The 17,842-nt window shown below is 45.6% G+C and overlaps 1 protein-coding gene across 10 annotated transcripts in view; it reads left to right on the top strand.

The window, feature by feature from the left end:
* dmd (dystrophin) overlaps positions 1 to 17,842 on the top strand; it is a 2,667,466-nt gene that overhangs the window by 947,815 nt on the left and 1,701,809 nt on the right. For all 10 annotated transcript variants that reach the window (XM_038802261.1, XM_038802266.1, XM_038802267.1 and 7 more), the window contains one exon: positions 5,128 to 5,247. In XM_038802261.1, coding sequence (XP_038658189.1) covers positions 5,128 to 5,247 — 120 coding nt within the window. The remainder of the gene's footprint in view (positions 1 to 5,127; positions 5,248 to 17,842) is intronic.

Raw genomic sequence — 17,842 nt, 5'->3', positions numbered from 1 at the left:
CTGTATTCTGCTTGGAGAGTTTACGACGTCAAAACTAAATATAAACTTGGAGAATGAATGATTTGTTCCTTAGAAACTAGGGACCACTTTTTAGGTTAGGGAGGTTTTTTGAGTTTAGTTTCAAACCAAACCTATAGCCGTTTGAGCTCTGAAATTAGAGAGGGAACAGTTCTCTCAGTTCTGCTAAATCAAAAGCTTACCATGGGGTAATGGGCAACAAAGCAAGTTCAGAAGCTAACGGACAATTAGTTCTCGAAACTAGCGACTGAAAAGAAGTTTTCAGGAAGATTAAATTAAAATGGGACAAAGAGGATCTGCCATTAGAATAGGGTACTATTTGTTAAAGTGCGATGAATGTAGGAAATTGTTGTATATTAAATTTTATATTATGTTTTAGCAATGTTATTAAGAACACTGGGGTCATACACCAACAGGCAGTATATCTGCTATAGCTGTGATTAAGGGGTCGTATAGGCATGATAATCATTAATTTTAAACATTCACTTGTTTACAGAGAGATGGCTAATGGAACATTGTTTATGTTTAGGAGGCTCCCTAGGTGTGTAGATAATTTTAGGGATTGTATTTAGTCCAGGCTAAACAGATCATGGGACATCTTAGTGGGAGGAGACTGGAGAGTGCCTTGCGCTTGGGATTCAGATGATGTAATCAATGAGAGGAGCTAGATTTTTCTGTAGTTTTTCAGGTTGCCATGCGATTTTAGTCTGACGAGAAGGATTTTCAGGTTATTCCTCAAAGGGTCTCTACACAGAGAAGCAAATAACACTTGATTGTTCACTTTATTTATTAGTGCCATTGTTTTGGTTGCTTAATTGGAATATATAGTGGCAAGTGTATATAGGAAGTTAGTTTTTTTCCCATGTTTTAAGAACTGTTTTAACTGTCAATTGGAAAGCTGTGCTGCTTAAATGATTGCTGAGGAAAAGCATTGTTCGAAAGAAGGTTCAAAAGGTGTTCCTATTAGAGTGGAGTTTGGAAACACACTCAGGTGGAAGTCGAAGTACAGTGAGATCAATTGGTTCACAGTGTAGTAGTCACCTGGGGGGGATTTGAGGAGAAATCTACAGAAACTCAATTGAGTAGTGGCATCGGCCACTTTGTTTCAGAGTGGGGTGTTGTCTGACTACAATTACAGGGTTACTGGTTACAGTGTGCTTTCTGAGAACCTTATTGCACAAGATATGTTTTTTAACCTGTGTTATCCTTAAAATCTGTGTACATTTGTGAAGATGAATGTGAGTGAAGGAGTTTGACTCATTGGAGTCAAACTTTTCATGATTAATAATTTTTTTATTTGTTGTTAAAAGCTAATTGGCAGTCCTGTGACTCTGTCCATCCTTGTTTTCTGAAGAAAAGTAAATGTCATTGTCTTTTGAGCCAGGGTTCTATTCTGGGAACGTCTTGTCCAGCAATAGCACCAATTGGGATCATAACAGAAATGACAATCTGTGAATGTGACCATGGTGTTTTATTCTCCCTAAACTACTCTGGCTCTCCATCGTGCTCTCTTTTAATTTTTTTGTTGTTGATCATGCCTCTGAAACAGCTTGGGATATTGCAACTTGTTGCAATGATGGTAGTTCCTTGTTACCTGAACTTGACACTAAGAAAATTTGCAATATTGAATATTGCTGAAAGTAAACTTGTTCCTGGCTACTGCCTGTACAATTTCAGCACAACTGGATCAAACTAATCCATCTCAATAATCTTTAATAGGCACTGACATTCACATACATTTTCAGAGGACAATAAGACACAATTATTTTCTGTTAGTATTTTTCAAAATCTTAAAGCATATGGTTGAGTACCAAATGAAAATGATGGGCAACATTGTGAAATTTGGGTCAGGGAGGTTCATGTCCTTTGATAATTCAATACTTCAGATTATTTTTGTGGAATATAATGCCTCAGCAGAGAGAGAAGGCGCCATAGTTGTAAAATGTCTCATGGAATCTGGAGGCAAGTTTTGAAATTATCCTGACAGCAGATGTTCACATTTGATGAAAATTGACTGATCAATTGAAGAAAACATTGTGATCTTAAACAAAATGTAAGTGAAAGTCTAGTTGTCCCCTGTATGGCTTCTGTTGAACCACAGTGGCCTAGTTTGTGCTTTGAATGGACATTTCTTTTCACCCAAAGCTCTTGCTTCGGCTAAAGTATAAATATATATTTTTCTTCCCCAGTACAGATTCCAAATAAAATCTGCCTTTTCTTAGTCCGTAGGGTTTGAAAGGAATATGACCTTAAATATGGCATTAAGGACAGAATGTTGGCTCAAGATCTCCTGAAGTTCTTTCAAAGGCAGATTATTGAGGCAAAGTAATTCCTCTGACCCATACTTTCAAAGATAATAAAAACAGAAAATGTTAGAAACACTTAATAGTTCTTGCAGCACATCTGTGGGGACAGGAAACAGAGTTAAAGTTTCATGTGAATGACCTTCAAGTTGAATGGTAAAAATTGTAAATCTCAGAGCATTTACTGAGGTGAAATGAGGGAGGGTGGAAAAACAGTAAAAGGGAAGAAGTTTGATGTGGTCGATCTAAAAGGAGATGGTAATTGTAAAGGTAAAGAAACAAAAGATGGGTCAAGAAAAGATCTGAAAAGCATAATAATGAACATCTGCTGTCTGAAAGCAAACCAAGAATAACAAGATTCAAATCAGCACATGCAAATAAAAAGGAATAACATAGAGAGGGGAGGATGGGGAAGCAGAGATTACAGTCTGAAATTATTGAAGGCGGTGTTGAGTTCAGAAGGCTGTAAAGTGCCCAGTTGAAAGATAAAATGCTGTCCTTGAGCTTGCATTAAGCTTCATTAGAACACTACTGCAAGCTGAGGACAAATAGTTAGCATGAGAGCAAAGTGGAGAATTAAAATGGCATTCTACTGGTAGCTCCGGGTCTTGTTTCCAGCCTGAATGGAGCTGCTCTGCAAGCTGGTTATCCAATTTGCGTTTTGTCTCCCCACTGTATAGGAAACTGCATTGCTGGCAGCGAATATAGTATGTTAAATTGAAAGAAGTACATTTTAATCATTGCTTCATCAGGACAGTATTTGGGGCCTTGGATGCTGAGGAGCGAGGGGTGAAAGACCGGGGATGCAATGTTGGGGTGATTGAGGAGTGGGCCAGCATGTCATGGAGGGGACAGTTCCTTAAAAATGCTGAAAGGGGAGGAGGGTGGAAAATGCATCTGGTTGGCATTGTACTAGAAGTGGTTAAATTGGCACAGCATGATCCAGCGCCTTTGGGGGGGACGCGTGGGAGGTAATGACAAGGGGAACTATATCTTGGTTCTGGGAGGGAAGGGAAGGAATGAATGCAGAACTAAGGAGATGGTCAGCCACTTTGGGACAGAATCTTCTGTTGAGGATAAATGAAGCAATACTTGAAGCGTTAGCATGGAGGTTTGCATTATCAAAACAGATGCAATGAAGATGGAGAAATTGGGAAAATGGAATGGAATTCTGGTACAGCATGTGAGTTGTGGGGGCTAGTGAGCTTATAATGAATATTTGATGATAGCCTATCGCCAGAAATGGAAACCGAGAAGACAAGGAAGGTAAGCGAAGAGTCAGAGAAGGGCTGTGAGCAGGTGAGATAAGAGACAATTGGAAGCAAAGTTAATTACATTTTCTCGTCAGGGTAAGAAAAGGAAATGGCACTGGTACAGTCATCAATGTACTGGAAAAAAGTTGAGGGACTGGAACAAGAGCACAAGGAACTGTTCAAAAGGACTGGAACAAGAGATTTTCCACATTCTCCACAAAACAACAGGGTTTGTTTAGACTCATAATGATACCCAAAGCAAGAGCTTTTATTTAAGGGAGCGAGATGAGTTTAAAAAAGATGTTCAACAGGTGAAAAAGTTCAGAAAGGCGGAAGAAGGTGCTGATTGATAGAAAATGTTTGGACCTCCATTCAAGGAGGAAGCAGAAAACCTTCAGGCCATCCAGGAAGAGAATGGAGGTGGAGAAATATTGGATGTTCATAATGCAGAGGAGATGGTTAAGGCTTGGAAGTTCTAAACTGTAAAGTGACGGAGGGCATCAGAGAGTCACAGATGTAGGTGGGGAAATCCTGAACAAGGGAAGGAATAAAAGATTTAAGATAGGAATAAATAAGATATAAGACCATCAGATATTGGAACAGAATTAGGCTACTCGGCCCATCGAATCTGCTCCGCCATTCCTTCGTGGCTGATATTTTTCTCATCCCCATTCTCCTGCCTTCTCCCCATAACCCCTGATCCCCTTATTAATCAAGAACTTATCTATCTCTGTCTTAAAGACACTCAGTGATTTGGCCTCCACAGCCTTCTGCGGCAAAGAGTTCCACAGATTCACCACCCTTTGGCTGAAGAAATTCCTCCTCATCTCTGTTTTAAATGATCGTCCCTTTAGTCTGAGATTGTGTCCTCTGCTTCTAATTTTTCCTACAAGTGGAAACATCCTCTCCACGTCCACTCTATCCAGGCCTCGCAGTATCCTGTAAGTTTCAATAAGATTCCCCCGCATTCTTCTGAACAGATTGTTCAGGGTCAGAGAGAGAAATGTCGGAGGGTATCATTGAATACACAGCCAGAGATGAGATTAGAAGAAGGAACAGGGCCAGAGAGAAAAATTTGGAAGGGTGTGGTACCTATGAGTTGGTGAAACCTGTGATGCATAACACCTGAATTCACAAAGGTTTTTATGTCAACATCAGATGAGATGAAGGGTGAAATGAAACTGTGGACCAAGACAGTTTTGAGGCAGAATGAGTTAGTGCCAAGGGATGCAAGTGTAAATGTAAAATATAGAACTTGTATTCACTACATTGTACCTAAGCTTAATGAACACACATCCATGTATACAGAAAAAATCCAGCTCAGCATGATGTTGAACTTTTCTTCTATTGGATTCAACTCCATTCTCACTTTTGTTAAGCAAAATCCTCCTGAGCACAGCGAACCCTTTCATCAATCCTCAGTGTTCTCCCTCCACCTCCATCTCCTCTCGCTCTAATATTTACTATCTCTTGAACTTTAATTGTAACTAAGAATCAATAAACTTAACGTATTAAGATATGTATTCATTGCATGATTATTTGTTCCCACACAGGTACTTCAAGAGGACCTGGAGCAAGAACAAGTACGTGTCAACTCTCTGACACATATGGTGGTGGTAGTTGATGAGAGCAATGGAGATAATGCTACTGCTGCTCTGGAGGAAGAACTCCAGGTAAGGACTGTAGATATCTTGTGACTAAATAATGATACTTTCAGGAGCTCAATAACAACATTATCAAAGCTGTAATTAGTCTTTTCTTGTCCATGCATCTTTATCTGGGGAGGAAACACAGACTGAAACGTGATTTGTATTGAAGATATTTGAGGACTTTTATTTTACGCAGTCTGATGAGAAGAACCGGTAATTGGGAAACAAAATATAATGTACTTAATCACAACTTTTTAACATAGCAAATTATCTTGAATCCCTTCCCAAGGAGAAGAAACACGAAGCTCCTGGAATTGCAGAATTGAGGAAGTGGCCTGTTGCATGAAAAGGCAAATATATGGTAGTTTTTGAAACTTAGGAGAGATATATTAAAGTGGAGAGGTTTAAGGAGAGAACTGCACTGCTAAGAATGATAAAAAGAAAGAGGAGGAGGAAGACTTCGAATAGATTCAGAAGAGCAATGGGTGCTGAGTTAGGATGTAGTAACACCAACTGGATTCTTGTAAAAAAAGTGTAGGATTTTGAAACTTGTGCTGGTGGACCGGAAGCCAATGAAGATCAGTGAAGATTGCAGTGAGAGGTAAAGAGGATTTTGTGTGCAGTGGAATGTTGCCAGGAAAATTAGTGCCATGAGGATACAAAGTGCAAATTCCAATTATTGATCCTCAAAATGTAAGTATCTTTGTGACTAACTGATGGTGAATGTAATGGCATTTTTCTTGTCATCGGCAGTATTCTACAGATCTGTCCTGCTGTGGTATTATCAGTTGAAAGAAAATGCTGCATTTTCAGTTTACTTATTGGTGACCTCTGTGAAACAGCTTCCATTTTTTTGCTTTCTAAGGGATTTAGGGATTGGGGAGCAGATGGGGAAAATTGAGTTAAAACATAGATCAGCCATGATCATATTACCATCAACCATGGTGGAGAAAGCTTGAAATCAACATTGTCCACTCGTGCTCCCATTTGTTGTGTGTTTGTGCATTTGCAGAGAAGTCAGGAGATTTTAGATTTTAGATTTAAATTTTAGATCCAGTAAATACTATTTTTTTTAAACTCAGCCAATCCTACAGGAATAAAGCTCCTGCAATTACAAATTTCTGGAATGCAGAAGAATATATATTAAAGAGACTAATTGGCCAATAGAGTTTCTAATTTACATTTGTTACTGGTACCCCACCTTATTCATTTATAATAGCCAGGAAGAAAAATGTTTATCTAAAATGGAGTTTAAAATATTTATGCTCAGCTATCTTTTTCATCGCTGTAGAAAATGATTGAGTAGGTTTCACTTTAGGAAGTTAGCTCTTTAATCAGACTTCTGGTCCTTTTTTTACGAAAACCAGTCACTAATATATGATTGCCAAATCGCATTAAAAATTTACTTAAAAAAAGTGAGTGATCTCTGTACTTAAAAGGAGGGTTAATGCTATTTCCCTTAAGTTCCTTTAACTTGTCAGCTTTATTATGCCGACTGAGATAATTGCAGATGTGTCGAAGTGAACTATGGCAGCAGTTTTGAGTAGTTTGCCTTTGAAGATTTTAATTTTGAATACATTTCAGATGTTATAGAGCTGGAGAAGGTACCAAACCTGCAGCCGTGATATTAAGCTTACTTGCCAGTTGGAATTTATGGGTATGGAATTTGGAGCCATGGCACCACTGGAGATGGGACTATGGATGTGGGAGGACTACCAAACAGGCTCACAGTGCTTCGAGCGACTTTCAATGTGAGCCGTGTGGCATTCATGCTGGGAGCAGAGGCCAGGGTGGAGGTTTGATTCGTGGTTGTTGGCGGATGGATGCTTTTGTGACAAAGTGCGGTTGGGAAAGTGTGGGTGGCGATTAAGGATTTTGTGGAGTTGAATCAGAATCGGGAGGTGTCGGCGGCCATTTTTTGGGAAGCATTAAAAGTAGTGGTCTGGGGGAGATTATCGCGGATAGGGAAAGGCGGGAGGAATATGAGCGAGGTAGTGGAGGTGAATAGGGAGTACAATTTAATGAGCGAGGTAGTGAAGGTGAATAGGGAGTACTCGAGGGTGCTCACCATGGAGGAATTGACAAGGAGGAAGAAGATACAGGGGCAATTTGATAGGCTGACAACGGGGAGGGTTTCCTCACCTGGAGGAAGTAAAGAGGCAGGCACTGGAGGAGCGCCTGGGTTTGAGGGAGGTACTGGATAGTATAAGGAGAATGAAGTCAGGGTAGGCGCCGGGGCCAAATGGATATCCGGTGGGATTTAATAAGGAGTTTGCGATGGACCTGGTACTGCATCTCTTGAGGGCGTTTAACTAGGTGCTGGAGAAGGAAGAGCTGCCGGAGACTATGGCGCAGGCAGTGATTATGTTAATCCCCAAAAAGGGGAAGACACCGGTGGAATGTAGGTCGTATGGGCCATATCGCTGTTGAATACTAATGTTAAAGTGCTGGCTAAGTTGTTGGCGGGAAGGAGGGAGGGTTGTGTCCTGGGGATGATTGCGGAGGACCAAACACGCTTTGTAAAAGGCAGGCAATTCTCGAGCAATAGAAGGAGGTTGTTAAATGTAGTCATGAGTCAGTCAGGAGCCCAGGTACCAGAGGTATTTGTGTCCATGGACACAGAGAACGCATTCGACTGGGTGGAGTGGCGGTACTTGTTTGAGGTTCTGGGAAGGTTTGGGTTTGAGCCGCAGCTTGTGACATGGGTGTGCTTGCTATATGTGGCACCGAGGCCCAGTGTGCGCCGAATGACATGAGCTCATGGAATTTTAAATTGCACCGGGGAATAAGGCAGGGATGCCCACTTTTGGCACTGTTCTTTGCTATATAGCCATTGGCAGTGGCTCTTGGGGGTCAGCAGAGTGGCAGGGGATTATGAGGTGTCGCTGTACACTGACGACCTACTGTTGTATGTCTTGGACCTGCTGGGGAGCATGGGGAGGATCATGGGCCTGCTGGGGAGGTTTGGGGTGTTCTTGGGGTATAAGTTGAAAGTCGGGAAAAGCAAAGTGTTGCCGGCGAATGAGTTGGGATGGTGAGACAATTTATGGGGGATGCCATTTAAGGTGGCTGGGGATGGGTTTAGATACCTGGGGATTCAGGTAGCGAGGGAATGGATGATGCTCCATAAGTGGAACTTAACGGAGCTGGTGGAGGAGGCCAGAGAGGATCTCAAGAGCTTGGATTCACTGCAATTGACTTTGGTAGGGAGGGTCCAAGTGGTAAAGATGAATAGTCTGCCGTGGTTCCTGCTTATTTTCCAGGCACTCCCGATCTTTATTCCGAAGGCTTTTTTTCGGAAACTGGACATAATTGTTCTGGACTTGGATGGGCGGAGACGGTGCCAAGAGTTAGGAGGACCCTGCTACAGAGGCAGCAGGCAAACCTGCTTCATTATTATTGGATGGCAAATGTGGAAAAGGTGTGGCGATGTTGGGAAGGAGAGGGGGTAGAATAATATAGGATGGAGGAGGAATTTAGTAGGGGTTCCAGCTTAAGGGCTATGGTTGGGCAACCTGTAAGACTTCCTGCAGCTGGAAAGAATAAAGTATGAGCTCAGAGGCTCAGCCAAAGGGTTTGAGGCAAGGGTGGGGGATGTTTGTGACCGTTTTTGAGGAGTTGTGCGCCACGGGAGGAGGGTTGAAAAATGGAAAAATTTGCACAAACTGGATAGTTGATTGTTGGGAAGCCTGGTTTGTTTATGTGTTGTAACTTTTTTTATATACGTTGGTTACAAAATACATTTTTTGAAAAAACTTCAGTCAAAGTTCTCTCAAAGTACAAAACATATTTAGTGGAGGCAGAATTAGTACTTGGCAGAGGCTTTCCTGTTGATTATAAATGCCTGTGTGCTCATGGTCAGCCTTTAAAGCGACAGTGTTTCCACTCCTCCATCAAAAGATACGATTCTTTGGAAAGTTTTCCAAGTGTGGTAGCAAGGGGGAACTGCCACAAGCTTCACAGCAAGGTCGGGAATGCTATTCAATGTTAATTGGTCCATAGGAAAAACAATCCAGTTGAAAACTGTACACTGATCTTAATTTTCACCATTACCTTTCAATATTTTATTAAAATAAGTTAACAAAGAGGTACTTTTCATGTAAATGCATGCTGTTGTGTCGAGTCTTACCACAATGCATTTGTGTGCGTGAATGAAATTACAGGAAAATGTTGTCGCAGTTGTCTCTAGGCTGAGACTGCTTTTGGCTGCAGAACTGTGTCAAGAATCAGTGCAAACATACAATGATGGGAGACTGTTGTGGTAGCCATATTGAATCTGCTGTTCTTCCAATTTCCACCCTTCGTTCACCTTCACATGACCCATCTCTGACACTTACGTTCTCTTCCTTGACTTCTTTGGTTCCATTTCTGGTGATAGACTGACCACCAATATTATTATAAGCCCACCGACTCCAACAGCTACCTCGAGTACAAGTCCTCACACCTCACTTCCTGTACAGATTCAGTCCTGTTCTGCACGTTTCCTTGCCTCCGCCGCATCTTTTTCCGATGATGCCATCTTTGAAAACATTACTTTGACATGTCTGCCTTTTTCCTCAACCGAGATCGCTCTCCCCCCCCCCCCCCCCCCCCCCCCCCCCCCCCACTTCCCATGCTGTGACTGACGGGGCACTTAACTGTGTCCAACCCATCACCTGCACTTCTGACCTTGCAACTTCCCATCCCTCCGAGACCCATGACAGGGTTGTGGTTATCCTTACTTTTCACCCCACCTGCCTCCGCATTCAAAAGATCACCCTCTATCATTTCTGAAACTTTAGCGTGATGCCAACACAAAACACATCTGCCCCTCAGATCCCCACCCCCTGTCTACATTCCACAGGAACCACTCCCTCCTTGACACCCTGGTCCACTCCTCCATCACACCCAACTGTTCATCCCCTAAGAACGGCACCTTCCCATTGTCATGGGAATGTCACTTTGTCTGCTCAAGTGGCTGCAGTGATGTCAGTGTGGGTGGAGCTGAGCTCTGACTCTGCTTTTTAATTTCGCTTTGAGGAAAAGCTTGGGCGTGTCTGTTTTTTGGTTTCGTTTTAGTGTTGGAGCTGAAGCCAACCAAAGAAGGTGTATTTTCAATCTCTCTGCCATCTAAAGACTATCTCTAGATCATTTGGTGAATCCAGAGTGATAACTGCTTTCAGTAGAGAATTTAAACCTTCTGTAAAAAGGATTTTTGTCTTATGGATGTCAAAAGGAAAGTTTAAGGATTACTTTGTTGTATTCTTTGGGGGGGGGGGGGGGGTGTTTGAATTGATAGGTGCTAAGATGTTCACTGTATGTTTTAAAAAGGTTAACTGAGTTCATACAATAAACATTGTTTTGCTTTAAAAAATACTTTTAAATTTCAGCTACACCACACCTGTACAGTGAGCCGTGTGCTCCCCATACCCACACTCTAGTAAAAGCCATGGGTCAGGTGATCTCCATGATATAGTTTGGAGTTCTCTAAACCCTGGCCCATAACACTATGCAATTGCAAAAGGTTCAGCACCTTCCCCTTTACCTTCACTTTCTTCACTGCCCACGGGCCCAATTGCTCTTTTAGGTGAAACTGCATTTCACTTATACCTCCTTCAATTTAGTCTACTCTATTTGTTGCTCCCATTGTGGGCTCCTCTCCACTGGGCAGACAAAACACAGACTGGGTGACCATTTTGTGGAACACTTTCGCTCAGTCTGCAAGCTTGACCCCAACCTTCCTGTCACTTATTATTTCAATTCACCATCTTGCTCTCATGCCTACATGTCTGCCCTTGGCCTGCTGCAATGCTCCAGTGAAGCCTATCACAAACTGGGGGAACAACACATCATCTTTTCTTTTTTTACATTTTTTTAAAAATGTTATAAATTTAGAGTACCCAATTAATTTTTTCCAATTAAGAGGCAATTTTGTGTGGCCAATCGACCTACACTGCACATCTTTGGGTTGTGGGGGTGAAACCCACGCAGTCAAACACACTATAACCCCAGGCTTTTAACCCTTAAATTGTACCAATATTTAGAATCCAATATTCCTAAAATCCTCCATTTGTCACACCAATTACTTAACACAAGCTTGAGAACTTCATGTGATAATGGACTATTTATAACAGGAAACAACGGCTCCCAACACTTAATTTTAACCCAGGCAGATCGAATATTTTCTCCTTGTCAAAGACAGAGATATTTCCAGGAAATAACCACAGTAACCACTTGAGGCTTTTGCAATCATAGATACAGCCACAAACTCCCAAAAGATTAATCTCGTGTTGGAATTCTCATGATTTGAGAAGGGGTGGATCCTCGGTCTATCACACTGCCTTCAAGGAGATTGTATCCTTCTAAATTCATAAGTACATTATGTTCCATACAGCTGACAGCTGTTAATTAAATCTAAATTTTATAATGGCTGTCAGGATTCAATCCAAAGGTGCTCGCACTATTCATATACTGAAGTAATTGCAAAATATTAGTCCAGTCAACAGGTGCAGCAGGTCACATATTAAACTGAGAAAGTGGTGGCAGAGAAATCATACTCTGAGGCGGCCTTATTACGGCACATTGTTTGGAATGCTGAAGAATTCCAGTACTGGATGCCGCCATGAAGATATGGGAAAAGGGTGGGAAAGCAGAGTTTAGGGAGAAGGTCAGTTCTGATCTTATTGAATGGTGGAGGATGTTTGAGGGGCAGTTTGACTACACCTTGTGGTGAATGTGTAACTAGTAATTCACATTGTACCTTACTGTTGTCCCTGTGGGCCCCATCTGTGAGCCACTGTGTGGCTCTGCCCACAGGGGGAGATGAGGAGCATGTACAGGGCTCCGCCCCCTTTAGGGAGTATAAGTGCTGCGGTCCTGCAAGACCGCACTCAGTATCGTGCAGTCGCAGGCAGGCTCAGTTGTAAGCCGATTAAAGCCACAGTTTACTCCAACTCGTGTCTCAGAGTGAATTGATGGTTGCATCAATTTAATCGGCTTAAAGAACTACTACGGAATCAGCCCTCAAACCTGACTGACTGGAACTCGATCCACAGGCCGCAGAGGCAGAGCAAATCTTTTTGCATTGGCTTCGGTGCTTCAAGGCCTACCTGGCTGCGTCGGCGACCTCCTCCGTTACAAATGAATAGAAACTAAGTCTTCACGCATGGGTGAGCCATCGTATTTCTACTCAACCTAATGAAGCTGGCTCTTACACTGAGGCCCTTGCAATACTCGACCGCCTGTACGTGCGGCCCGTGTGCGAAGTCTATGCGTGATACATCTTCACAACTTGTCGGCAGTGCCCTGGAGAGTCGCTAGATGACTATCTACGTGACCTCAAAGCCCTAGCACGCGACTGTAACTACCAGGCTGTGACAGCCACTCAGCACATGGAACTCGCCGGCCGAGACGTGTACGTTGCGGGGGTCCGATCAAATTATGTGCGGCAGCGTCTCCTTGAGAAAGGGGCCCAGGACCTGAAGGACACAGTAAAACTGGCAACCTCGCTGGAGGTCGCTTTCCAAAGCCTAACTGCGATCCCGGCTGATCACGCGACCCCATCGTGGACCCCCAACCAAAGGCTGCCCCAGGCCTGCGCCGCGCGGGCACCCAACCACCATGGAGGTCTATCGTGCCATATTTGCGGCCAGCCCCAACACCCCCGGCAGCAATGCCCAGCCCGCAACGTGAGCTGCAGCAGCTGCGGACGAAAGGGACACTTCGCTAAGGTCTGCCTGGCCAAGTCAAAAAACTTAAACTCTAACTTGAACATTCGCTTCTCCGACTCTCAAGCCCACAACCCTGCAATGTGCCGACTCCGCCTCCACACAACATGTGCGACTCACGGGGGCCGCCATCTTGTCCATCCTCCCCCACGCGGCCGGCCATGTGCGATCCGTGTGGGGCGCCATCCTGGGCGCCATTTTCCTCGCCGCTCACCACGTGTGATCCATGGGGGGCGGCCATCTTGGACGGCATCTTCCTCGCCGCCCGCCACGTGCGATCAACAGGAGCCGCCATCTTGGCCATCACCCGCTACGCCACTCGAAGATTACGACCTTCGCGGACAGCCATCGCGGGGCCGCTCCAACAGCGCCGACCACACCACGGACCATCCTCAACTCGGCGCAGTCACCTTGGACCAGTAAGGCGCTGCTCCCTCCTGATATTCCCGACACAGCAAACAATCTTCCTCGCCTCGGGGTCGCACTCAGTTCAAATACAGGGGCGCACTACTGCGACTCTGACAATACAGGGCGCCGATGACACTAATTTCCAATTGTATGTGCTCCCAGACCTCTGCGTCCCTCTCCTCCTAGGACTGGATTTCCAGTGCAACCTCAGGAGCCTAACACTCAGCTTTGGCGGACCCCTCCCACCACTCACTATAATGCAGTCTAGCAACTCTGAAAATCGACCCCCCTCCACTCTTCGCTAATTTCACTGCCAACTGCAAACCAGTGGCCACTCGCAGCAGGAGGTATAGTTTACAGGACAGGGTGTTTATTAGATCTGAAGTCCTGCATCTCTTACGTGAGGGAGTCATAGAGGCCAGTAATAGCCCCTGGAAAGCTCAGGTGGTGGTCGTCAAAACCGGGGAAAAGTTCCGGATGGTGGTTGATTACAGCCAGACCATTAACCGGTTCACGCACCTTGATGCGTACCCCCTCCCACGGATTGCAGACATGGTTAAATCAGATCACACAGTACCGCATATTCTCCACGGTGGATCTGAAGTCTGCATACCACCAGCTCCCAATCCGCCTGGAGGACCGCCACTACACGGTGTTCGAGGCAGACGGCCGCCTTTTCCATTTCCTCCGGGTTCCCTTTGGCATCACGAACGGGGTTTCGGTGTTCCAACGACCAATCGACCGAATGGTGGATCAGTACGGGCTGCGGGCCACTTTTCCGTACTTGGATAACATCACCATCTGCGGCCATGACCAGCAGGACCACAACCCCAACCTCCACCGATTTCTCCAGACCGCCCAAAAACTCAATCTCACCTACAATAAGGAGAAATGCATTTTCCGCATTACCCGGCTAGCCATCCTCGGCTACGCCGTGGAAAACGGGGTCCTAGGATCTGACCCTGACCGCATGCAACTCCCTCTCCCTCATTGTCCCAAGGCCCTCAAGAGGTGCCTCGGATTTTTTTCATACTATGCCCAGTGGGTCCCCCAGTATGCGGACAAAGCCCGCAACACTATTTAAGGCCACCCTCTTCCCACTGTCAGCCGAGGCCCGCCAGGCCTTCAACTGCATCAAGGCGGACATCGCCAAAGCCGCCATGCGTGCGGTAGAAGAGTCCGCCCCATTCCAGGTGGAGACCGACGCATCAGAGGTCGCTCTCGCTGCCACCCTTAACCAAGCAGGCAGGCCGGTAGCGTTCTTTTCCCGAACGCTCTCCGCTTCAGAACTTCGGCACTCCTCAGTCGAAAAGAAAGCCCAAGCCATTGTGGAAGCCGTGCGGCACTGGAGGCACTACCTCGCGGGTAGGAGATTTACCCTCATCACCGACCAAAGATCGGTTGCCTTTATGTTTGACAACTCGCAGCGGGGCAAAATCAAGAATGACAAAATCTTGCGGTGGAGGATTGAACTCTCCACCTGTAATTATGATATAGTATATCGTCCTGGGAAGCTCAATGAGCCCCCAGATGCCCTGTCCCGTGGCACATGCGCCAGCGTGCAAGACGACCGACTACACACTATTCACAATGGCCTCTGCCATCCGGGGGTCACCTGGCTTGCAACATCAAGGCCTGCAGCCTACCCTTCTCCACCGAGGAGGTTAAAGCCGTCACCAGGAATTGCCCGATCTGCGCGGAGTGTAAACCGCACTCCTATAGACCAGACAAGGCCCACCTGGTAAACGCATGCCGGCCCTTTGAATGCCTGAGCATTGATTTCAAATGGCCCCTCCCTTCGAACAAACTTAACACCTACTTTCTCAACAGCATAGACGAGTTCTCCCGTTTCCCTTTTGCCATCCCATGCCCTGATATGACCACCCGCACGGTTATCAGAGCCCTGCACAGAGCCCTTCACCCTGTTCGGTTTGCCCAACTATGTCCACAGTGACAGGGGTTCGTCCTTCATGAGCGGCGAACATCGTCAGTACCTGTTCAACAAGGGCATCGCCTCGAGCAGGACTACCAGTTATAACCCCAGGGGGAACGGGCAGGTGGAGAGGGAGAACGCGACGGTCTGGAAGACCGTCCTACTGACCTACGGTCCAGGAATCTCCTGATCTCCCACTGGCAGGAAGTCCTCCCTGATGCGCTCCATGCTATTAGGTCCTCCTTTGTACGGCCACGAATCAGACTCCTCGTGATCGCTTATTTGCCTTCCCTAGGGGAACTACCACGGGGGCCTCGCTTCCATCCTGGTTGAGGACACCGGGCCCTGTCCTCCTTCGGAAACACATTCGGGCACATAAGACCGACCCCCTGGTAGAGAGGGTCCAGCTCCTGCACTCGAACCCCCACTACGTGTCTGTTGAACACCCCGATGGCCGGCAAGGCACCGTCTCCCTCCGGGACCTGGCACCTGCAGGATCTACCACCACTACCGCCGATACACCCCCCACACTACACCCCACCCAACCTCCCACACCCGACGCCTATTTGATCCCGCGCTTCCTTCCACCCGGCAGGAACGAAGTTCAGGAAGAACCATCACCGGAGTCCACCCCCGGACCCGCACCGAACGTCCTTCCACAGCCATCCAAAACGGCTGCAACACCAGCGCTTCGTCGGTCGCAATACATGATCCGTGCGCCGGACCGACTCAACTTGTAGACCTGCCACCCCCGCCGGACTTGATTTTTTAACAGGGGGTGAATGTGGTGAATGTGTAGCTAGTAATTCACACTGTATCTTACTGTTGTCCCTGTGGGCCCCATCTGTGAGCCACTGTGCGGCTCTGCCCACAGGGGGAGATGAGGAGCATGTACAGGGCTCTGCCCTAGGCTCTGCCCCCTTTAGGGAGTATAAGTGCTATGGTCCTGCGAGACCGCCCTCAGTATCGTGCAGTCGCAGGCAGGCTCAGTTGTAAGGCGATGAAAGCCACACTTTACACCAACTCTGATAGAAATGAGGCTATGACAGGTGAGGACCTTGAGAGGATTGCTATCACTAAGGAGGTAGTGATGGGCAAGCTAATGGGGCTAAAGGTAGACATGTCTCCTGGCCCTGATGGAATGCATCCCAGAGTGCTAAAAGAGATGGCTAGGGAAATTGCAGATGCACTAGTGATAATTTACCAAAATTCACTAGACTCTGGGGTGGTCCCGGTGGATTGGAAATTAGCAAACGTGACACCACTGTTTAAAAAAGGAGGTAGGCAGCGAGCAGGAAATTATAGGCCAGTGAGCTTAACTTCGGTAGTAGGGAAGATGCTGGAATCTTTCATCAAGGAAGAAATAACGAGGCATCTGGATAGAAATTGTCCCATTGGGCAGACGCAGCATGTGTTCATGAAGGGCAGGTCGTGCCTAACTAATTTAGTGGAATTGTTTGAGGACATTACCAGTGCAGTAGATAACGGGGAGCCAATGGATGTGGTATGCCTGGATTTCCAGAAAGCCTTTGACAAGGTGCCACAGAAAAGGTTGCTGCATAAGATAAAGATGCATGGCATTAAGGGTAAAGTAGTAGCATGGATAGAGGATTGGTTAATTAATAGAAAGCAAAGAGTGGGGATTAATGGGTGTTTCACTGGTTGGCAATCAGTAGCTAGTGGTGTCCCTCAGGGATCCGTGTTGGGCCCACAATTGTTCACAATTTCCATAGATGATTTGGAGTTGGGGACCAAGGGCAATGTGTCCAAGTTTGCAGATGACACTATGATGAGTGGTAAAGTGAAAAGTGCAGAGGATACTGGAAGTCTGCAGAGGGATTTGGATAGGTTAAGTGAATGGGCTAGGGTCTGGCAGATGGAATACAATGTTGACAAATGTGAGGTTATCCATTTTGGTAGGAAAAACAGCAAACGGGATTATTATTTAAACGATGAAATATTAAAGCATGCTGCTGTGCAGAGTGACCTGCGTGTGCTAGTGCATGAGGCACAGGAAGTTGGTTTACAGGTGCAACAGGTGATTAAGAAGGCAAATGGAATGTTGTCCTTCATTGCTAGAGGGATGGAGTTTAAGACTAGGGAGGTTATGCTGCAACTGTATAAGGTGTTAGTGAGGCCGCACCTGGAGTATTGTGTTCAGTTTTGGTCTCCTTATTTGAGAAAGGACGTACTGGCACTGGAGGGTGTGCAGAGGAGATTCACGAGGTTAATCCCAGAGCTGAAGGGGTTGGGTTACGAGGAGAGGTTGAGTAGACTGGGACTGTACTCATTGGAATTTAGAAGGATGAGGGGGTATCTTATAGAAACATTTAAAATTATGAAGGGAATAGATAGGATAGATGCGGGCAGGTTGTTTCCACTGGCGGGTGAAAGCAGAACTAGGGGACATATCCTCAAAATAAGGGGAAGTAGATTTAGGACTGAGTTTAGGAGGAACTTCTTCACCCAAAGGGTTGTGAATCTATGGAATTCCTTGCCCAGTGAAGCAGTTGAGGCTCCTTCATGAACAGTTTTTAAGGTAAAGATAGATAGTTTTTTGAAGAATAAAGGG

Source organism: Scyliorhinus canicula, chromosome 7 (genome assembly GCF_902713615.1).
Source record: "Scyliorhinus canicula chromosome 7, sScyCan1.1, whole genome shotgun sequence".
Taxonomy (NCBI): Eukaryota; Metazoa; Chordata; class Chondrichthyes; order Carcharhiniformes; family Scyliorhinidae; genus Scyliorhinus; species Scyliorhinus canicula.
This window is presented reverse-complemented; position numbering and strand designations above follow the sequence as displayed.